Source organism: Solanum pennellii, chromosome 1, assembly GCF_001406875.1.
Source record: "Solanum pennellii chromosome 1, SPENNV200".
Classification (NCBI taxonomy): domain Eukaryota; kingdom Viridiplantae; phylum Streptophyta; class Magnoliopsida; order Solanales; family Solanaceae; genus Solanum; species Solanum pennellii.
Genome location: NC_028637.1, coordinates 98330092 through 98353146, shown reverse-complemented (window position 1 = coordinate 98353146; position 23055 = coordinate 98330092). Strand labels below are relative to the sequence as shown.

The 23055-nt window shown below is 34.9% G+C and overlaps 4 protein-coding genes across 10 annotated transcripts; 3 read left to right on the top strand and 1 right to left on the bottom strand.

Annotated features, from left to right (window-relative positions):
- Nucleotides 1-623: 623 nt before the first annotated feature.
- On the top strand, nt 624-3111 carry LOC107030892 (uncharacterized protein At2g34160). The gene is made up of 5 exons (XM_015232112.2): nt 624-892; nt 1132-1180; nt 1286-1348; nt 1722-1786; nt 2598-3111. Exons 1-5 carry the CDS (start codon nt 719-721, stop codon nt 2742-2744), a joined length of 498 nt encoding a protein of 165 aa, XP_015087598.1. The 5' UTR covers nt 624-718; the 3' UTR covers nt 2745-3111.
- A 421-nt stretch (nt 3112-3532) lies between these two features.
- LOC107008252 (myosin-binding protein 1-like) lies at nt 3533-8816 on the bottom strand. 2 transcript variants are annotated; one of them, XM_015207200.2, is made up of 4 exons: nt 8687-8816; nt 6686-7855; nt 4586-6242; nt 3533-3829 (listed from the first exon to the last, which is right to left on the bottom strand). In XM_015207200.2, exons 2-3 carry the CDS (start codon nt 7770-7772, stop codon nt 4591-4593), a joined length of 2739 nt encoding a protein of 912 aa, XP_015062686.1. In that variant the 5' UTR covers nt 7773-7855; nt 8687-8816; the 3' UTR covers nt 3533-3829; nt 4586-4590. The 2 variants fall into 2 exon arrangements, with proteins under 2 accessions (XP_015062686.1, XP_015062687.1); XM_015207201.2 differs by having other exon boundaries at nt 4586-6239.
- Nucleotides 8817-14712: 5896 nt separating this feature from the next.
- On the top strand, nt 14713-18430 carry LOC107008241. Of its 6 annotated transcripts, none has more exons than XM_027916800.1 (3): nt 14713-15108; nt 15533-15621; nt 15775-18430. In XM_027916800.1, the coding sequence occupies exon 3, from the start codon at nt 15912-15914 to the stop codon at nt 18180-18182; it is 2271 nt and encodes a 756-aa protein (XP_027772601.1). In that variant the 5' UTR covers nt 14713-15108; nt 15533-15621; nt 15775-15911; the 3' UTR covers nt 18183-18430. The 6 variants fall into 6 exon arrangements, with proteins under 6 accessions (XP_027772601.1, XP_015062671.1, XP_015062674.1 ...); XM_015207187.2 differs by lacking the exon at nt 14713-15108 and adding an exon at nt 15327-15418; XM_015207185.2 differs by lacking the exon at nt 15533-15621.
- Nucleotides 18431-19857: 1427 nt separating this feature from the next.
- On the top strand, nt 19858-22926 carry LOC107008613 (succinate dehydrogenase subunit 8, mitochondrial-like). The gene is made up of 2 exons (XM_015207721.2): nt 19858-20033; nt 22604-22926. Exons 1-2 carry the CDS (start codon nt 19935-19937, stop codon nt 22655-22657), a joined length of 153 nt encoding a protein of 50 aa, XP_015063207.1. The 5' UTR covers nt 19858-19934; the 3' UTR covers nt 22658-22926.
- The last annotated feature ends 129 nt before the right edge of the window (nt 22927-23055 follow it).

Below are 23055 nucleotides of genomic sequence, written 5' to 3'. Positions count from 1 at the left end.
TATTTTTTTCATTTCCGTTAGAGGAAACGGGTATATGTGAGCCATTTGTTTACAAGTAGGGGTATATATGAGCCATTTTCATAACAAGGGGTATATCAGCTCTAAATGACAAATTGAGGGGTATATCAGACCCTTTTCCCTTTTTTTTTTTGAACTCTGTTCCAAGTCAAATTAGACCGTTCTTTTTTAAACAGAGGAAGTAACTAAGATTGTCCAAATTTTTTTATTTTATTTTTATATATATATATATGTAGCATGTGTTCTTAGTTATTTCTAATGAATCAATGGACAGTCTTCCTCCGTTTATATATATTCTCCAAAATGCATCTTTTTTTTTTCTAACAAAAATAGAAAAGAAGAGAATCTAAGATGATTTAGGATGATAACTAATTAGTGTTCCTAATTAGAGGGAAAACCAAAGAAATGAATGGATTAGTAGTAGGTCTAGTAAGATGCATAACCATTGTTTAATTGCTTTAATCACCAATCATTATTACTTGTTTTTTTTTTTTGTCTTAATTAACTACCAATGGATGTTTACTTGGTCAATTCAATCCTATTGAATAGGGCCTCTCTATACTTATCATTTCTTTATTTATATTTAACTCTCTCTTCTATTACTTTCCCAATATACTTTTTTTAATTTAAATTTTAAAAAGTTAACCCCAAATTTAATTGAAAAATCTTTTGTGTCACATTTATTAAGACAAATAATAATATGCCAATTGAAACAATGGCACCTGTAGCTGCACCCACACCAGCCACAGCTACACCTGCATCTACACCAGCATCTGCACCAACAAACAACAACAATGAGGCTCAGAAGAAAAGTAACAGAATTCAAGTCTCTAACACCAAAAAACCACTTTTCTTCTATGTCAATCTTGCTAAGGTATACATGCTCGATCAGAGAGGGATTCAGTATTTAAATTTTGATACGTTTAAGCAGTTGCTATCCTACCATTAGGTGGATGAATAATATATAGTACAGGTTTGACAGAATTCAATAGTTTTGTGTTACTAAATGTGAATCGGGTAGGTTATAGAGTCTTATCGGAAACAACCTCTGTATCTGTCAAAGTAGGTTTACGAGATTATATATAACAAATTTTATTTTACCAATTTGTGCAGAGGTACATGCAGCAGCATAATGAGGTTGAACTTTCTGCTTTGGGCATGGGTAATTAACAATCTTCAATCTTATTGATATATATAAATCATAAAATCATAATTAAATGTAAATAATTTCTTATTGCTAATGTATTTTACATTAAATTATCAACAGCGATCACTACGGTTGTCACAGTTGCTGAGATTTTGAAGAATGGTGGATTTGCGACGGAGAAGAGTAAGTAATTTGTGATCCCTTATCTTATTCATGTTTTGTGATTTAGTATAGATCACAATTCACATTAGCGTCATATTGATATATCTTTGTCATCCGATGAAAAGAGATTGTTTCTGATAGACGTTTTGCACAAATAAAGTATGTAGAAGATAATAGTAGCAACTACAAATGCTATGATGATTGAAATAAAGAAAACAACAGATAATAGTAAAATCGAAGAGTATGATAGCATGAGAGCTATTGATGATAATTTTGGTAAGGAAAACTAAATACTTGCTTATTTAGCTTTGAAAATGAAAGCAAAAATGAAGAGTAATTTTTTTTTTTATAAAAAAATTTGCATTTGTTGATATATAGTTGTCATTTGATGCAGAGGTTTTAACATCCACAGTTGGAATGAAAGATGAGGCCAAAGGCCGCATGGTTCAGAAAGCAAGAGTAAGCAATTTATTCTTTTTATAATTAATGTCGCTTGAATTCTCCAAAAATATTGCTGCACCTGTGTTTTGATAGTCCAATATGCATAATATTTGGAGTATAATATACGGAACGGAATAATTTTAGCAGGAATCAAGTAACATAGGCTATGCTAGATGTAATGTAGTCAACCTTCCTCCAAAAATGTTGTTGCACATGTATCAGATCCTCGAAAAATGCATAATATTTGGGGAACTCGACACAAAAGATACATCATTTTTGAAGGATTCAAGTAACATAGGCTATGCTACATGCAATGTAGCCGATCCATCCTGCAAAAATGTCATTGCACCTATGTTTGATCCTTCAAAATGCGTAATATTTGGAGAATTCAACACAGAAGTGGCATCAATTTTGAAGGCTTCAAGGACCATAGGCTATGCTAGATGCAATGTGGCCAACCCTTCCTCCAAAAATGATGTTGCACTTGTGTCGGATCCTCCAAAAATACATATTATTTGGAGAATTCGACACAAAAGTGGCATGATTTTTGAAGGATTCAATCAACATAGGCTATGCTAGATGCAATGTGGCCGACCTTCCTCCAAAAATGAAGCTGCATCTGTATCCGATCCTCCAAAAATGCATAATATTTGGAGAATTAGTAGCATCATTTTTGAAGGCTTGCACAGCAACATAGGAATGTTGTTGCACATGTATTTGATCCTCCAGAAATAACATCTTTAAACAATACATGGTTCTCCCCTTCCCCTAAATCTGCACATAGTGACAGCTTAGTGCATTGATCATGACAAATTTTGTGAATTTGCAGATTGAGATAGTGTTGACGAAGAGCGAGAAGTTTGATAAGCTGATGACACCAAGCAATACTAATAGTGATCGTGCAGTAGCACAAGATGGTGCAGCAACCAACAAGAATACTATTACTAATGACACTAAGGAGCAAACCAAGAAGTAGAAAGGATGCTACTTGTTATTGTGTCAAATCTCATTCTTACTGTATCTCAGTCTAGATATGAGGATGCTACATATCATATTATTCTGCTATTATTTCTTATTATATTTGTTATTATTATTACTACTACTATTATGTTAAAAGTTAGAGAGGCTAAATATAGGGTGACAGCAAAAGCAAACCCTCATCAAGGAGTGTTGTTTGTGAGTTGTGACTTTTTTTAGGAATTTTTTTTTTTGCCTCCATATAACTTATAGAGTTTGTCACATTTTGCAGTTCCCTTTTTCAAACTTGTATCTCCCAAAGATACAGCACATATATAATATGATTGCTGTTTAGTTTTTAGTATATGTTTATTGGTGTCTTTACACATTGCTTTCTGTCATTCTGTTTGGATACTTTATTTTCTCCTTTATGTAGTTTTTCTGGTTCAGACTCTCCGAAGATGCTTCCGCACCTGTGTTGAATCTTCCAAAACTAAAATACTTTTGAAGGATCAGATCAGAAACCCCTCGACATTTTTAAAGATTTCGAGCAATAGCTTGTGTTTGGCCCATCTTTTTGAAAATCTTCCAAGTATGTTTTTTTTCTGTAGAAAGTGTTTTTGGAGAAAAACTATTGTTTTGAGCTTCTGAAAGAACAGTTTCTACTACTCTCTCCAAACACTTACTTTTTCTCAAAAACATTATCAAAGACAAAAACTTGATCAAAAACTTACTTAAAATACGCAAATTTTGATCGCTCAAAAGCTTGATCAAACAGGCTATAAATAGAAACATAACCAAAGCTAATTTTATCACAACAAATTCATTAATCCACCAAATTAATATCATGATTCAAGCCACTCTAGCAAAACTTTACATCAAATTATAGGGATATTGAGTTTCAACTTTACAAACAATCTTTACTCAAACAAATGTAATAATGAATCGAAAAGGATGAATAAGCAAAAAAATCACTGAAAAAACCATATCACACAAAGCTAAAATGCTGTTTGTAGACTTCTACCAATGGGAGAAACCATGTTTGTGTTCACCCAAAAACTGTACACTTCATGCTCTAGGAGAAAGAGTCAGCTTTAATTTAATCTGCAAGGAAATCAAAATGAATACGTCAAATAAAAATCTTTTACATCACCTAAAACAGGAGAATTTAACAAAGATAAAAGCATAAACGCGGAAATGGTGAACAAAACTAACAGGAAATTCAACTGATATACAAAGTGTATTTGGGAGTAACGAGTCCAAACAGATGATAGTTTCATTTCCAACTTCTATTTATGACCGCATTTCCCAAGTCAGAGACTATAAATATCGACATGCAAAATCACTAATTGAAGCCGGCAGTGGCTTACAATTACCAAGACTCAAGCATCAACATTTCCATGGCGCGAGATTTCAGGAAAGGTAGTCTTAGAAGACAAGAGGTTCATAGAAAATGACCAAGGTACAGCATAAGATAACAAGTGAAATATACATGTCATGGATCTTGAATGTGAATTAAGGCCGACAGAAAATGAAAACACCAGTTTCTAATCACAAAGTTCCTAGGATGAAACAGAACAAAAAAATTTGATGCTGCATCATTGACAGAATTTTAGTTTCTCTTATGTTAAACATAGGTAATAAAGAATGTGAAACAAGAGGCAATAGCTCAGGAGGCAGGACTCATATCAATAGAGAGCAGGTTAAAGAAGTACTGAATCGAAGTGTTTGAAAGTGAGACAAGTATGATAGTCAAGTGGAGAATGGTAAAATGGGTGGACCTAAAATTCACTGATTTTCAAAAGCTGAAAACAGCAAAGTTCAAGGTTATGAACATAGCTTTATTCATAAGATGATCACCTTTATTAATGCGCAAGTTCACCACTCGATCTTTCGAAAACAAAATGCAACTGTCGCAGGTGACCAGCTATCTCCTCAATCAGTCGATGTCCATCCTTTCCATTCCTCAATGAATTTATGGACTGATCAAGAAAGCTATGTTCTATACCAAGTGCTTCCAGTCTGCTGCTCAAAACTGATAACTCATTTTTCAGACTCACTAACTCAGAATCTCCATTAGTACACTGCCCAGATTTGCTCCCATCCCTTCCTTTCTGTAGTGATTCTGGAAACTTGCTAATAGATACTTCTTCACCAGAAGGGCTTCTGTCTGTGATTGACTCTGGGGGAACATTTTCCTCTATTTTACCATTACTTCTAGAAGACTCCCTATGGTCCAATTCTTCCGGATTACCTACTTCAACCCATTCTTCTGTTGAAAACTCGCAGTTACCATTAGCAAAGTCTTGACAAGCCTCATGCTTAGAGAGCAAATGGAGTCTTTCTTCTAATTTGTTCAAACAAAGCACAAGTTGCTCCCTTTCACTCTCCAAATCAAGCAAGGGGCTCCCGTTATCTATGTTATCCACTCCCAATGGTGTCAAGACCTCACCACTTCTACTGCTGCTGGTGGGATTATGAGCAATTACGTCGCCATGAACAGCTGAACTGTCATCACTGCACATTGTATCAGCTTGCTTAGCTTTATTTGAATCATAACTTGCCTCGAGTGCATCCTCAAAGAGAGCCATATTCCCAAGTTTCTTCTTGTAAAGTTCAAGTTTAGTTTCAAAATCTTGGATCTCTTTCTCCTTTTGCGCGAGAAGATCATTTGCATTCTGCAGTGCTTCACTGTCATATTCAGCTTGTTCTTCCATCATTCTTAGGCACTGCAAAGCTTCCATGTGTAGTGCTGCCTTCTCCTCTTGCAATCTTGTAATCATTGCCATCGCCTGATTTGCAGCAACTGAGGATGCATTTCTCTCTTCCTCCAACTCTCTATAGAGAGCAGCCATTAATTTTCTATCATACTCCACCTGCCGTTTCAAACGATCAGACACACTCTCACCTTCAATTTCACTCACTGTGCTTCCCTCCAGAGATAAACCAGATTCATTTCTCTCAAGCGAGATCCTTTGATGAAGTATCTGCATTCCAATAGAGCTAGAAGCTTCAAGAGTTCTAAATTCCTCACCATTCACAGACATCCTCGGGCTCATCTCACTCAATATAGAATCGGTACCACGAGCAGCAGAGAGTTGCGTAAGTAGGACCTTTAGATCTTCACTCATTCGTGTAGAATCCTTGAATGACCTCTGCTCCAAAAACTTTTCGGATAATTGCCTCCCTTTGTTTCCAACGGCCAGCTTATAAGCATCACCTAGATCAAAAGCATCATCTGCCTGTGAACTACTCTCATTTGGCTCTGGTTTAGAATCCAATTCTGTTTCACTCTTTGGGATCTCATCACTTTTTGACCTGGAAACTTCCCCGCAATCGTTTCCAACGGCCAGCTTATAAGCATCACCTAGATCAAAAGCATCATCTGTCTTTAAAGTACTCTCAGTTGGCTCTGGTTTAGAATCCAATTCTGTTTCACTCTTTGGGATCTCATCACTTTTTGACCTGGAAACTTCCCCACAATCTTCGACAACTTGGTCGACCGTCTCACCTGCTGCTGTAGAAAGCATAGCAATATCAATAAATACGCAAGACAGTGAGGTAAGTTATTATAAACGGTAAAAGATACGCTTGATAGACCATCTTCAAATGTATTAAAGCTATTCAACAGCTCTTTTAGTGTTACATGAAAATCAACACATTGGAAGAGATTGAATTGATTGAGCTGCTGCTATAGCTTCCAAGTCAGAACAATTAACAGAAGTAGTAGTTTGAAGATCAAAAACAGAAAAATGTAAATCCATCTGTAATTACTTTTTCTCTATCTTCTTCCTATTTGGAAGTTGAAAGTAGAACATGTGGCAGTTAAAGACAGCAAAGATTCAAAAAATCATTCTCACTTGTAAAGCATTTTGATCTAGGGGAAGCAAAGAGATATGGAGCACTCACTTAAATGGTTAACAAAAAAGAGAAATGGAACAATAAGGAAACGGAACTTACAGGTCTCTCTTGCTAAATCAACAATATTTTCCTTGACATCGGACAACTGGTTGACTTCATCAAAACTTATGAGATCAGATGGGACAGATGCATCAGTCTTCCGTTCAGGTTGCTGCCAGCTAACTTCCTCTGATCCAAGCCCAACAACTGCATCCGAGGTTGTAACAGACGAAAAATCTCTAGTCATTAAGTCTATCTCTTGATCCAGAAGTGATGGTTCAGGCACTGAAGCCGAATGTATTAGTTTCTCGGTAGCAAAGTCATCAGTGACGGTAAAAATTTGAGGTTCTGGATGCAAGCATCTATCAGATAAATCGTCTATAGAATAGTCCCTTGCACGGATTAGAGGACTAGCACTATCACTATCCGAGTGTGCAGCTTCTGATTCAGAATCGGAGACAACCTTTACCTTTTTGTACTCCAAACGAGGTGAAGGAACAAAGACTGAGACTGATGTCGATGCCTCATTTTCAATCTCCTTGGGGTCACCCCTTTCTTGTCCATTAGTCACAGACAAAGGTGCATCAAGTTCAACTGTGTCAGCACACGAAGATGTAATCTTGAACAATTTTTTAGCATATCCTCCGGTAACAAATTCCTCTTCACAACAATAACATTTTCTTACTCCTGACGAACTCTTTGTTTTCTCCTCGAGTAAAGGATCCTCATCAGTTAGGTAAGGCTCTGCCCCCAATTTTCCAACCAGCAATCGGTAGGTTTCAGCATTCGACTTATTCACTGTGGCAAACGAGAATAGGCAACTCTCACACATCCCATGAACATCAACAAGGTTATTGTGATTATGACATAGAACTAATGAAGATATCCTATACTTATGATTAGGGCAGATTAATTCCCAGTAAAATCCAGCTCTTTCTTTGCCAAGAACATGATCAAGCCTCGAGCAAAGCAAACATGGAACTTGCAATTGGCAATACTGGGCAAACTTCGTGACTAAGTAGGCGAAACCACCGTCAATAAACAGAAAAATCATGAGCAACCATTCAAGAAATGCTGAAGTTAAAGCTGATGTTATACTAATAGGACCTTTAATTTTTCCTTTACCATAGTCCCCCATTACATCCATATTTTTCAATCGGTAGAATGATAATTGAACACAACTAACAGGAAATTTTTGAAACTTAGACACAACGGAATCTGTGATGCACCCTGCAATGAAACAATAAAGATATGTCAAGAAAACACAACCAGACTTTATATGCATGTGATACAATTCAACTTACACACAAAAAGAAAAGTTGGCTTTTTTTTTAAATCAACAATTCAATTACAGAACCTTATAACAATTTTCATGCATCACCCAAATTTTGTTGAACCGCAAACACTATTAATATTCATAAGCCTGCAGCATAAACTCAAAGCTTCTGCTTTTACATATTTGTCTTACTTTCCCTTTTAGTCCGTCTAAAAAAAATGTTTCTTTCCTTGTTTGGCAACTCTTCAATTTTAATTTTTCACATACTTAAAACTACAAGATACAAAAGCTTTCTGACTTTCTCAAAATTCCGTATCAATTTCAAATCAGACAAACAAATTGAAACGGAGGGAGACATTTACTTTCCAAACCCAAAAAGAAAAAGGATCAGGGAAGAACTAAACTAAAAAAAAACTTCTACTGGGGTTTATTATAACTAGCAAAGTAATCAAATCACATACTTTAAAGTCCAATATCTCCCCTAAAAAACAACTCAATTGATCAAATCAATCCAAGTCAAAACCCCAGTTCTCAAACAAGATCCAAAACCCCCAAAACATAAACAGAATATTCCCTCAGACATATAAAAAAGCTCAACAAACAGTCCAAGAAAATCCTATAAAACACATAAAAAACCAATCTTTTTTCCAAGAACTTTAACAAACAACCCAAGAAACAAGAAAAAAACAACAACATATGCACATATATAGCAGCAACTTCAAGAAACCAAAAAAAATATGAAAGCAACAGATCATAATTCACCAAAATAAGAAACAGAAAAATACCTTAGAGGAAAGTCCTTTTTTACTTTGAAACAAAATTCCAAAAAGTCTCAAAAAGAAATGGAGAGATCAGACACAGAAAATATATAAATGGGGTACATGTAATGTTTATGCTAATGCACCTATATTAATACTATATACTATAATTTATATACTTTTTTTATAAAAAAAACATATAATTTGAACGTTTCTGTCAGAAATGCACGTTGTTTTCAACTGTAAAATAAATTACAAAGAAATCCCACAAGTATTCAGTATTTCTAATTTAGTACCCATCTTTTTGTAGTATTTGGCTAGTTTACTCTCTTTTCTTGCTTATTATTTGACAAGTCAAACATGAACGAAAAGACTATTTGGTTCGTTATTTTATGATATGTAAAAGTCGCATCGTATTATATATTTATGTTAAAACTTAATTAATTGAATTCACGTTGTGTAAGCCTACTCAAGAGAAATAATGCTTATCAATATAATTTTTTTCCTTTTTAATATTTGAAACTTAATACTTTAATTAAGAAGAAAATAGTCATATTCACTGCACTATATCGTTCTAAAAGTGCAATTAAACTTAATAATCCTTCTTAGCTACTGATAGTCTACTTACACTCAATGGTTATAATTTAGTTTGCTATATGTATTTCCTTTTATATATTTCACTTGTCAATAAACAAATATTATTTTCTATATGTATATTTCGCTTACCCATATATAAACAAGGTAAGTATATACAAATGTAGTATCTATATGTTTAGGAATTTTTTAAAATTTCATTTGTATATTTTATTTGTGTACAAAAACGTAATTTATTTTGAATTTTTCATATTATGTATAAATTAAATATATCAAAAAATCGTATACAAACAGTTAGAGTAAACATATACAAATTTATACAATAAAAAACTAAACTATATAAATTCGCAATTAAATTTTAAAAAATTATAACCGTAAATCATAAATATTTAAAATTTTAACTAAATTAAATAATACACTTATTTCAGATAATTTTTCATATATATTATTAAAAAAAGTATTATAATAATAAAGGTATAAAAGATGAAACCGACAATGATAGTCATAGAAAGTTGGCTTTCCAATTGCAAGAATTACAATTGGGCGGCTACCGAAAGGTGGCCCATATTTAATCCAACCATTACAAATATGTTATACACCAAAAAAAGTAGTTTTTTTTCTTCAAACTTTTGTTTTATTGAAAAAGGAGAAAAAAAAGTAGAATTATTGGTTTTGGTTGCCAAATTGTCATAGTATTATTCATAACATGTATGAATATGATATGAAATGTTTGTATTAAGATCTAAATATTGAATCATTAAATTATTTGTTTATTTAAAAATTTTGTTTATAAATGAATTAAAAAAAAATATCAGTGCTGATGGCAGGTGATAGTGATGGTTAACGATAACATTGATAATGGAAGTTGATAGTGATTGTTACTGGTGGTGATTATTGATAGTTATAGATATTGTTATTAGTGATGATTATAAGTGACGGTTAATAATAGTGATGATTGACAATAGTGAGAATTGTACAACTAACTTAATAGCTACACATAAAAAGATAGTAAAAATGTTTATCTCACGAGAATTCCTAACATGTATTAATTTATTTATGTATAAAAATATTGTATTAATATCTTCTAATGTTTGAAGAAATAGTGCTCTTACTCATCAAATGGGTATTTAATTAACTAATAATCCGCTTAAGTAAATATTTAATTGTGGTTCTCTTCTTTACCTTTAAGGTTGGCTTTTTTACACTTAGAAATTAAGGAGAAAATTAAAAGGAAAATATTTGATGATGTCAAAGTTTTATCTATTGCAATTATAAATTATTTTTGTTATGTGTTACTAGTATATGTAAATATTTATGAACATTATTTGTTGTCATGGTGTGCAAAATGATTGATAAAACTAGTAAGAATTTTTATAGAGTGATATGAACGAGGAAGAGAAAGCACAAGACGTATTTATTGTAACAATATTTTTACAAAATATAAGTCAATCTGATGATATTTGTAAATTAAAATATATTTTTTAAATAAAGAGAGCGATTTTATTAGCTAATAATGATAAATTCTGACCATTCGACTAGCAACAAAGTTATGAACAAGACACAGTCGAAACAAAGGGTTAAATTGCTATTTTTTATGGAAAAATTATATATAATAGCAAACTAATAATCTAAAATAAATGGAGTAGCTAGAGTTTAATTTAATTATGCTCCATAACAAACGTTTGCAAAAAATTGTCAGGCGTCTCTCTCCCAAATATCTCGCTCGCCACTCTCCTCCAATCTCTCGCTCGCTTCCTCACTTTTTATACAAACACAAGTGTATAAAAATTGTTTCTAATTGTATAAAGCAAAGAAAATTGTATATATACGTATATTTTTGTTCCCCTCTTCCAGATCTCGCTCGACACTCTCCCAAATCTCGCTCGCCACCCTCGCCTTTCTCACTTATACAAACAGAAGCGAAATGTATAAATTGTGTTGCTGTTTGTAGAAAGCGTGAGAAAATTGTATATACACATGCAAATATATATATTTTCGTCCTATACACTTATAATTATACAATAAAAATACTTTCCAATTTCTTTTGTCTTTCTCTCTTTCTCGTTTTATACAATTTTCAAATTGTATCTAATTTCTCTCTTTCTCGTTTTAAACAATTCGATTCAATTGTATATTCATTGTCAAGTCTCTTTTGTCTTTCTCTCTTTCTCATTTTATACAAATTAAAATTGTATATAATCTTTCCATACACTTATAATAATACAATTCGTTTTATACACTTCATTTTTATACAGTTCTCTGCCCAAGTGTCTTTCTCTTTCATGTTTTATACACTTCGTTTTATACAATTTGCTTCAACTGTATATGTATAGCGAATTATACAGTTTCTTTGTTTGCTATGGAGCGCAATTATGCAAACTTTGATATAGTGTACAAATATGAATTTTTTATTTGCTATATGTGAAAGTTGCCCTTTTTTTATCGCATTACGGGCCCATTTGGCCATGCGATATGGTGTCATGATATGAAACTATGAGATGAAATTAAAGTTTTTTTTGGACATGCGATATGGAATGCAGGTGTTGTATATTTTCTCATAAACATAAAAATCCTATAAGTTCTAAAAATATTAAAATAGCTCCAATTGTTTATTCAATATTATCAAATAAACAAAAAAATCATGAAATTGTATAATAAATTATTACAAAGTTATTTGTTCTCAACGTAAGTAATTATTTCATCAATATATTTGAGTAAAAATGAAACACTTTTCACAGACTGTTCAAGATTTTATTACTCAACAACCGTGAAATGAGAGTTAAGTGATTATATGTCGGTGATAATAATTTTTTTTAAAAAAAAAGTAATAATGTGATTATAAATTTTATTTACATGTGGAATAAAATGATTATTAGATATAAATGTGGGGCTGTTTTAACAAAATATAAACTTATGGATCAATTTTTGTATTAAAATAACTAAAATCATGGCATGGTTTTTGGAGAATATGATATCATATCTCAGGATATGAAATCACGAGACGGAATCAGCGTGAAATCGCATGTCCAAACGCTGATTTCATCTCACGATATCATATCGTGATATGATATCGCATAGCCAAACGCCTACTAAAAGCTATATTGGGCCTTTTTTTCCTTTTATATTTGTCAATTATAATTATATTTCTATAACAATTTTAAAGAGGTTTATGACTAAAATTGAAAAAATATGTAAAACTTAAGATGAATCTTAACAAGTCAATTTGATTCAATAATACTTGTTTCAAAAGATGTCTAAGGGAAAGTATGTTTCTATATAAGTCTTTTCAATATTTTTATGTCTTAATATAGAAAAAATCAAGAAAGTGGGCAACTTCTTCATGAAAAATTACGAGTTTTTTTTAAAAATAAAATTCAAATCGTGACCCGATTTTATTGATAAGGAAATTCAATGGACTTAAAGTGAGCCCATTAAACAAAAACCAGAAAGGAAACAAATATATATATATATATAAGATCGGTCCACAAGTGATCGATCTCCGGGTGAAAAAAACAAAGCCCTATAAAGTAGGGTTTCTTAAAGTGGACTTCAGACTCATCTTCCTCTTTCTTATTTGATCTCCGCCGCTGAAGACGTTTTCAATTTCCATGGAGTCCCAACACAATCATTATCCTCTTTCGCTTCTGGTTATCAATATTCTTCATCATGGAGAGAATTATTATTACTCGATCATCTTTCAAAGGTATCAATTTCTTCGTTTTCATCATCATTTGTTCATCCCAATTTTCTTGTTTATGCCTTCTATTCAGTAGGCATACCTGTCTGTGAGGGTTTATGGATTTGTAAGAAACCCAGAGAGAGTCAAAATCGTGTGTATTCAACTTTGTAGATTCATGTAAGTTTTCTTCATCCGCTCTTTTATCACTAAGTTGTATTCTTTTGATGTCTCTTTCGCAGATAAAGTCAAGATAGAGAAATCTAAGTTATCATGCAGTATTTTCAATCAATCTCTTAGTTGTACACAAAGATATCTATGCAGATCTGGTTCCATGATTCTTTTTTTTGCTGGTAATTTTCACTTTTTATCAGTCGATACAGTTTAAGCTGGTTAGTTTTTCTTTTGTCCATAGTCTAATTTAAAGTGGACTTCAACATCATTTTTCTTTTTCTTCTCTGATCTCCGCTGCTGAAGACGTTTTTATGGAGTTCCAACATAAACTTTATCCTCATTCGTATCTGTTTATCAATTTTCTTCATCGTGGAGACGACCATTATTATTTGGTCAACTATTAACTATATTCATTTATTGTTTTCAAGTTCTTCGGTCATCATACTGTCCATGTTTAATCCTTTTATTCTATAGGTATACCATTCGATGAGGGTTTATGCGTTTGTAAGAAATCCAGGGAGAGCCAGAATCGTGTATATTCAGCTTTGTGGATTCATGTAAGTATTTTTCGTCCCTCTTATTTATCACTAAACTGCCTTTTTTCTGATTGATGTTTCTTTCGCAATTAAAGTCAAGATAAATAAAGCCAATGCAACTTTCTCTCCGATATCTTACTATCAATCTCTTAGCTATACACAAAGATGGCCATGTAGATTTGGTTTCACAACTCTCGCTTTTTGCTGATAATCACTTTTTGTTGGTCGACATAACTTAAGCTAGTAAGTTTTCACATAGATATTTTGCCCATAGTCCCACCACAAACCTTTTTTTTTTGTAAATGTAATAACTATGTAACTCTGTGAGCCTTCTCTGTTTATCATGTTAACGATGACTAGTACTAGTGATGCTCCCTGTTCTTATTTTGGTTGGTGGTAATTGTTGCTTGTCCATGTTTAGTATCTTTCTTGCCTTACTTGGTAGATCATAAAACTTTCGTACTGTTGTATTTTCTCTTGATTGATAGTTATGTTTGTGATGCAATCTATTTGTTGGTTTACTTCTCTAAATATGTGCACCACCTCAATATGCAGGATAGTCATTGTTTCATGTATCTCGTATATTCTTTCCGTTAAACTCCAAGATATTCTCCAGTTTATCTTAATCATATTCTTAAGACTTAGAGAGTCAGTCTCTGAGATGATTTGATTGATCACTTGCCTTTTACAGTGTTCTAAGGCTTTCTAAATAGCTACTATTTCTGCTTTCAAGTTTATAGCGACTCATATGCTTTGTGCCTTTGCGTATACTAGATCTCCCCTGCATATTGCACTTAAACCATCCTTCATTTGATAAAAAAAATACAAGCTTATAATGTCTTACGAATCAAAAATTTCATGAGAAACTCAGATCATAACCTAGAATTTTATAAATATTCTAATTCTAAATAGAAATATCTCAAATAACATGAAGAGGGGGAATAAAAAATGTTCAACTATCATCAATATTTATAAAAGGGTGTAGGGACCAAATGAGGAAAATATAATAAATTAAAGAAAAAAGAGGGTAATATGGTAAGTACAAACTATAAAAGGAGTAAAGGGGTGTCCCATTATGACCTAAATACCCATCGTTCTCAGCGTTAGCCCTTATTTCTGTGATTCCTCACAATCGCAAATCCCCAATTCCCTTTTGCCCCTCAATTTCTTCACCCTCCTTCCTTCCCTTCCTTGCCCTTCTACTCTTTTCCGATTTTCCCATTTCTCTCCTTCTCTCTCTCTTCATCCCTCTTTTCCCCGCCATATTCAAAATTTTTCCTCAACCTTTTTGCTTTAAACTCCACCTTTTCGTTTGTTTTTTGATCCAATTATGAGATGGGTTCTGATGGGTTTTGTGTTTCCTGGTGTTTTGGTTGGAAAAGGTGAAATCTTGGAGTGTTAGGGCTGTTCGACAAACAATCGATCGGTGATTTGAAGGAGTTGCGTGTTTTGACTTTGGCTAATTTATGGTGAGTTTTTGGTGTTGTTTTTTTTGGATTCCTGTTTACTGATTTGGTTTGTGGTTTCTTCCCCTTTTGATGAGTAGATTGATGGGATGATTCTTTGCTGTTTTGTTTTTTTTAGGGATTTGTATAGTTTATTTTGTTGGTTTGATTCGTTCTTTTATCTACTATTTCGTGGTGTTTGATCGGTGGGGTGGAGTAATATAGTGTTGGGAGNTTTGTGTTTCCTGGTGTTTTGGTTGGAAAAGGTGAAATCTTGGAGTGTTAGGGCTGTTCGACAACAATCGATCGGTGATTTGACTTTGGCTAATTTATGGTGAGTTTTTGGTGTTTTTTTTTTGGATTCCTGTTTACTGATTTGGTTTGTGGTTTCTTCCCCTTTTGATGAGTAGATTGATGGGATGATCCTTTGCTGTTTTTTTTTTTTTAGGGATTTATTTTGTTGGTTTGATTCGTTCTTTTATCTACTATTTCGTGGTGTTTGATCGGTGCGGTGGAGTAATATAGTGTTGGGAGTAGGTCAGAATGCATTCAATTAATGTTTTGCCCCGTTTCGTTTTTTTTTTTTTTTGGTTCTGGTTTTGGATACTGATAATGGGTCTAGGTTATTGTGTTTACTTCTCTCTCGTTTAATATTTCAGATCATGAATTGTCTGTGCTTTTTTGAAGCAGGTCTTAGTGAAGTCACTTGAAGCAGAAAAGTAGGTTTGGGTATTTGTTAGTCGTTTGATCTTTCGTTGGTACAGTTGCAAAGTTCTCAGTGTGGTAGAACAGTCTATTGATTGAAAGAGCTACTTTTGCAAAGAGGAATGGCGAACCATGAGTTGATCCTTGGTCAAAATAACGACTTAGCTGTTGGTGGTGAGAACCAGGAAATAGTATTTGACCACACTCATCCGATGGGCATAAGCCAGAACCATAACCATGAACTGGAACTAGCGCAGAATCATAACCATGAACTGGAACTAGCGCAGAACCATAACCATGAACTGGAACTAGCTCAGAACCATAACCATGAGCATGAGATGGGTATAGGGCAGAGCCAAGATCACGAGGGGAATCATGAGCATGAGTATGATCACGAGAATGGTTTATCTATGGAGCAGAAGCCCGAGCATGAAAACCAGGAGTTGCCTAATGAAAACAATGAGCTAGATATTTCTGAACATGATGAGTTGGGGATCGAGGAAAACCAAGAACTTGATGATAACCTGGAATTAGCTGTTGTTGAGAGTCATGATATGGGTGTTGAACCTGCACATGAATATGAACTCCATGATGGCCAGATGGTTCTTGCTTCGTCAACTCATGTGCTTCAGGCTCGAACTATGTCAACAACACCTGATTTTGAGTTACATGTGGGACAAGAATTCCCTGATGTCAAAAGCTGCAGAAGGGCCTTACGGGACACAGCCATTGCTCTTCACTTTGAGATTCAGACCATAAAATCTGATAAAACTCGTTTTACTGCTAAATGTGCCAGTGAGGAGTGCCCTTGGCGTATTCATGCTGCGAAACTTCCTGGTGTACCAACGTTCACTATCAGAACAATTCATGACCACCATACATGTGGAGGAATCGCACATCTAGGCCATCAGCAAGCCTCAGTTCAGTGGGTGGCCAACTCTGTGGAGCAACGGCTTAGGGAAAACCCAAATTGCAAGCCAAAAGAGATCCTTGAAGAAATTCACCGGGTTCATGGAATCACCCTCTCGTACAAGCAAGCTTGGCGTGGAAAGGAACGAATTATGGCTGCTATGCGCGGTTCCTTTGAAGAAGGTTATCGCCTTCTTCCTCAGTACTGTGAACAAGTTAAAAGGACGAATCCAGGGAGTATAGCATCAGTTTATGCAAGCCCTGCTGATAATTGCTTTCAGCGGCTTTTTATATCATTCCAGGCTTCTATTTTTGGTTTTCTGAATGCTTGTCGCCCTCTTCTTGGGCTTGACCGGACCTTCTTGAAAAGCAAGTACCTTGGTACTTTACTTTTAGCTACTGGTTTTGATGGTGATGGCGGTCTTTTTCCTCTAGCATTTGGTGTTGTTGATGAGGAGAATGATGATAACTGGATGTGGTTTCTCTCTGAACTTCATACCTTGCTAGAGGTCAATACAGAAAACATGCCAAGACTTACCATCTTGTCTGACAGGCAGAAGGGCATTGTGGATGGTGTTGAAGCAAATTTTCCCACTGCCTTCCATGGTTTTTGCATGCGTCATTTGAGTGAAAGCTTTCGTAAGGAGTTCAATAATACAATGCTTGTTAACCTGTTGTGGGAAGCTGCACATGCTCTTACAATCATTGAGTTCGAGGCAAAAATTCTTGAGATTGAGGAAATATCACAAGATGCTGCATACTGGATTCGGCGGATTCCTCCACGATTGTGGGCCACAGCTTATTTTGAGGGAACAAGGTTTGGGCATTTGACTGCTAACATAGTGGAACAATTGAATAATTGGATTCTAGAGGCCTCTGGACTTCCAATAATTCAGATGATGGAATGCATCAGGAGGCAGCTTATGACTTGGTTCAATGAACGACGAGAAACCAGTATGCAGTGGACGTCAATCCTGGTGCCTACAGCGGAGATGCGAGTTGCGGATGCTCTTGAGCGTGCCCGGACTTACCAGGTTCTTCGTGCTAATGAAGCTGAGTTTGAGGTGATCTCTCATGAGGGTACCAATATTGTTGATATTCGGAACCGTCGCTGCCTTTGTCAGGGCTGGCAACTCTATGGTTTGCCCTGTGCACATGCTGTGGCAGCACTACTTTCTTGCCGGCAAAATGTCCACCGGTTTACTGAGAGTTGCTTTACTGTTGCGACGTACAGGAAGACATATTCCCAAACTATTCATCCTGTTCCAGATAAGTCATCATGGAGGGAGATGACAGACGGAGATCCAGATGCTGCCCAAGCTGTTGAGGTTATTATAAACCCACCTAAGTCACTCCGGCCTCCTGGCAGGCCAAGGAAGAAGCGGGTTAGAGCAGAAGACCGTGGTAGGGTGAAGCGAGTTGTTCATTGCAGCCGCTGTAATCAGACTGGCCACTTCAGGACTACATGTGCAGCTCCAATTTGAGTTCTCTCAGCAGACTCTTCACTGGTTGTGGAAGATGTCAGTGTGCTATACCTTTTTCCTGTGCAGAATCTCTCTTATATTCTATGAAGGATATTTTCTAGTTAGTTTCTCAGTCCATAGTGATAACTTTTTATCAACTAGTCTAGTAAGCTTAAGCATGTTTTTGGATTTGTTTTAATAACTCATTGCAACAGAGGATAGATTTGGTGATTATGACCATATGATATGATGAAAGTTGGATTTCTGAAGTTGTGGATGCCCTATGCAATTTACACCCCCTTCTCAATTGGCATGCTATTTTATAGTAAAACTAACAATATGTTGAGTGCAGGTGCAGCAGTCCCTTATTTTGTTTATGTTCCAAACAAATGTTTGGTTAAAGATGCTCAGGTCTGGTATATCAAATAATGAAGTTTTCCAGTTTTCTAGCTGGCTGGCTATAAGCTTGTTGTACATAGACCAGCATTCTAGTCTATCCTAATCACTTCTTCTATGTGATTTTGATTGGTTAAGAGTCCATGTCATTGCAGTATTGCTGTTTCTTCTAGTTTGTTGTCTATATTCTTTGGCTTAGTTCTTCTTCTTTTCATTTTTATTGCGTCTAGACCACGGTGCAAGTTAGTGGTCTAGTTTTCGATGAAGTGAAAAATAAAATAGCTAACCAAACGTTCAAATCTTAGCGGAGAAAAAAAAGAAATGTTTTCTTCCGTTTTAATCACACATTGGTGGGTATTGTCTTCCAATATTTGTGTTGGTGCGAGCCTGGAGGTACTAAGTATCTTGTCCTTCGTTCTTGTATTTTGATTGTCATATTACTTTGTTAGTAGTTATTGTTTTTAATAGTTTTTGCCATACTTTATTTAGTATGTTACCATGACCTCCATTAACTTTTTCTACATACTCCTTTTCGATCGTTTTTACTTGAGTTGGATCCCATTTTCTAACTTATTTTCCGTGTCTCAAAATATTGGACTTCTCTTTTGTGATTGTCATAATAAGTAATATAGAAAGGACTTTCTTTTTTTATTTTCGGTGTTAGGTATCAATTAATTCAAATTCAAATGCGTTGTAGAATTCTTTTTGTTTTCAATAATATTTTATCATACTCAAAACTTGAACATGAAACCTCTAATTGACGGTAAAATCATTCCAACCATTCCATGTTAATACATAAAGGACGCTATCTATACATGATTTTACTATATAAAAACAAACATTATCGTTAACCTGTTTTTTAAAAATGAAAAAAAAACAAATTTAGTAGAAATTAAAGGCGAATAACAAAGTACCTTGCGTTGAGGAAATAGAAGCCCACATTAAGCCAAAATTTTGATTTACATTAATAGTGTTCTAATTTTAAATATGTATAAATAAACACTTAAATTTATATAAAGTTAATACGTAAACACATACATTCTACTTTGACCTCCTGCAGGCAATTTGTTTCCTAGTAGTATGTAGAAAAATTTATAGTTGTGTTGTGAAGTCAGAAACGTGAAGCGACGTTAGTATTTAACGGAAAATATAACGGAGGGATGTTTTTGGTTAAGTTGGGAAAACTTAAGGGACGTTATTTGTCAATTAGAAAACAATAAGGATGTAACCAATTAGAAGGCAAAACATCAAGGACCGAAAACTAAAAACCCGAATTTGAGAGGCCCATTTGATTTGGTACCTCGAACTGTGTTTTTCTTTAATTGGGATTTACAGAAAATTCGACGAGAGAGAAGCAGAAGGTGAAGAATATCGAAGATGATTCACAGAAAATGGAGCTTGTTAACCGGTCCTGTGGCTATACTCGGCGGAATCGTCGGTAGTATTGTCGTCGCTAATTTTATCTTTGTCCAAAATGTAAGCTCTCTCTGTAATTTTATCTTTTTTTTTTAATTTTTTTTTTCTATCTGTTCTACGTCCTTTTTGGATTTGTGAATCATCCTCGTGCAGTGGCGTTGCTAGTGTTTGTTCGGTTGTTGTTTACCTTAGTGGAATGGTTGTTGAAGCTCTTTCGTCGTTGATTTTTGTTGAATGTTTTAGATCGGGATTAGATTAGGGTTTTCTTGATATTTTTGAGTTGATAATCCGTATAATGAAGATTTTGTGTCTCAATATCTCAATTCAAGGGCAGAGGTGTATTGGGTTTGAGCTTTTTCGTATTAATCTCTAGTCTCAAAACTATTTTAATTTATCCGAGAAAGTGATTGTGATTGTGTTTTTTTTGATGGATCTGAATGAAGCAATCATATCCATGTCTTATGCATGTTAGACACAATCAACATATAGAAAAAATGAAGAAACACATGTAACCTACTCACACAAGGGTGTCAGAGTTTGACTTGAGTGGTCTCTCTGTATGTATATGGATAGAAGATTGATAATGAGATTGTGTTGGGAGGTGCCTACTAGAAAGTCTTGAATAATGTTGTTGCGGAGGTAAATTGGGACCCAGGGGCTCTTGATTTGCAGTTCATTTGGATTCACGTACAGTGGTTCAAGTCTATGGAGGGTCTGAACTGTAAGAAGATCTCTAAAATCATTAATCTGTAGAAGGTATTTACCGGGTGATGGGTTTTTCATCTGGTTGATAGCTTGTCTTGAGAGTGTACCAAACAATGGTACCTGGGGAGGTGGATGGTCTACATTTGGTTCCAGTTCCACAAATGAGTGGGAGTGGGTAACAAGAGAGGCATTCATAGTTTGAAGTCCCTGAATATTCAACTTTTACTTCTACTTGCTTTGTACAAGTGGAAGAGAAGTGAAAGATGTATGCTTCTTTCTATACCTCCAACTTTAGAGGGCCCCAAAAAGTTACCCAACACTCCAATTTTACTCCTTACTGAATAATGTTTATTTATTTTCCTTCCTCTTTCCAATTCTGTTCACCTCTACTAGATAATGTTACTGATGCCAGATTGAGCTTGAGCTGGTTCAAGTAGCTTTTGAGCTAAGTTTCAGCATATATATCCATGGAGATGAGCAGATTAAGCCTAGGCCATATAAATATAAGTAACATTTATTTTTATGCATGTATGATGTGTATCTAACTTATTTTTTTGGAAAAAAATACCTAGCTGTCTTACTTGATTAGGCATTTGTATGATAAAGATACGGGGAATAAAAGCGATGCCTTATCTTCGTTGCTAAACCAAGTAAGTATTTGTTCATTTCTGTAACTAGAAGGCCACAGAATAAAGGAAGAAAGTCTTGAGGAGAAGCTAAAGTTTTAGTAGGATTATGAGAAAGTCTTCATTTTTGCTTCATCTCCATATGTGCATTTTTCTTATGATTCCTTGTAAAGTTCGGCATACCCTTTTCCCTTGTCTCTACAATTCTCTCGCTGCCTCCCCTCCCCACTTCCACACAACCCCCAAACAACCCCAAGTCATTTTCTTTGGCTGTTACATCTTGAGCTACATTTGCCCTACTGGATTTTTTCTGCTGGCTCTTTCGTTTTTTTGATACATTGTACTCTTCTTTCTTTTCGTTACTTCTGTGACTGTTGTGTTCTTTGGCACTGTTAATTAACTGTCAACATCTTCATAGCCCCCAGATAAGTGATGGTGAGTTCCTCAGTTCTCCACCTTCATTCAGCAAAATCTTGCAAACATTGTTAGTTTTTAGCCCTGTGAGACTGTCCAACAGTAACTGCTGTGTTGGAGATGTAACACAAGACGCACCTTGGGTTATACGTAGGGTTTCTCTAATTAAAAAACCCATTGTTTTCTTTTATTGTGCTAAAATCATAACTTAGTCAATGCTGGAATTTTTTGGAAATGTGAGTTATAAGTATTGGATACTGATCTCTGTAAAGCTGCAGCCTGCAGTTGAAGGTATGTCTTATTTATAACCATTGAAATTTATGTGGTGTATGGAGAGGACCCTGATGAAGTCTGAAGATGTAATTTCGAAAGGGAGCAAAAACAAATCGTCATGGAGCGAGTGAATATTTAGGACCCCCTTTTCCTGGGGGCAGGGAGAGTAGATGCTTAACGGAATGAAGCTGTACTGCTGAAATGACCTTGCTTTTTGGTTGTCTTTTAGGCAGAATTTCTGAAAAAGACCTTTTTCGCGAGGTAAAATGATGTGGTAATTGTTAGGCCTTTGTTTCATTGTTGAGAACTCTATAAGAGTTAGCAGCAAGTTCCTTCTCAGTTAAAATCTCAAGTGGGCAAAGGATGACATACATCATTGCTTTCTGTGATAGAATTGTGTCACAGCACCGACTAATAGATAATAAATCAAAAATATACTGTGCTTTTTTCTTTTTGCTGCAATTTTTTGTTGTTGCCCTTTTTGGTTGCTACTAAGTTCTCTAAGAAAGTAATGTGCATTTCTGGCTGTTGATTTCTCACAAATATTACTATAAAGGTGGATTTTAGAGTTTGTCCTCTCATCTGATACATTATTCAACTGCCAACTTGCAGGATCCCTTTCTTAAGCCAGAACGAAAGCTGGAGAAGGCACCTTCAACCAAGTAGAAATAGTAGATTGTGTGAAATTCTCTGGTTTGAGGTTTTCCGCTTGTTAGGTTCATTACATTTGGGCCCAATAAAGTGAACATCTGAGCAATCAAAGCTTGAATGTAGGTTTTCATTTGTCATTTATCTTGGCTTTCTTTCTGAACTCATTCAAATCACTTTATAAAATATGAAACTATCTGCCCTCAAACAAAAGTTGGGTCTCCTGTTTTGTGATGCTTTATTCGGGTTATGAATATAATAAGAATCTGGAAATGGTGTGAGATTAATCTTGAACCCCTTCATGAACAAGAAACAAGTTGTAATGCAGTGGTAAATTGACTCTCGCGTCCTAGGATTGAATCCCATTGTGAACTCTCGGTTTCTTTAAGCTTCTCTTCGTTTAGTTTTAGGACCAA

Excerpts from the sequence above, each read along its gene's own strand:
- LOC107030892 (XM_015232112.2), top strand. The coding sequence starts at position 719 with ATGCCAATTGAAACAATGGCACCTGTAGCTGCACCCACACCAGCCACA. Across the intron at positions 893-1,131 it reads TCTATGTCAATCTTGCTAAG|AGGTACATGCAGCAGCATAA; the intron begins GTATACATGCTC and ends CAATTTGTGCAG. Across the intron at positions 1,349-1,721 it reads TGGATTTGCGACGGAGAAGA|AGGTTTTAACATCCACAGTT; the intron begins GTAAGTAATTTG and ends CATTTGATGCAG.
- LOC107008241 (XM_015207185.2), top strand. The coding sequence starts at position 15,912 with ATGGCGAACCATGAGTTGATCCTTGGTCAAAATAACGACTTAGCTGTT.
- LOC107008613 (XM_015207721.2), top strand. The coding sequence starts at position 19,935 with ATGATTCACAGAAAATGGAGCTTGTTAACCGGTCCTGTGGCTATACTC. Across the intron at positions 20,034-22,603 it reads ATTTTATCTTTGTCCAAAAT|GATCCCTTTCTTAAGCCAGA; the intron begins GTAAGCTCTCTC and ends GCCAACTTGCAG.
- LOC107008252 (XM_015207200.2), bottom strand. The coding sequence starts at position 7,772 with ATGGATGTAATGGGGGACTATGGTAAAGGAAAAATTAAAGGTCCTATT. Across the intron at positions 6,243-6,685 it reads TGATTTAGCAAGAGAGACCT|CAGCAGGTGAGACGGTCGAC; the intron begins GTAAGTTCCGTT and ends TGCTTTCTACAG.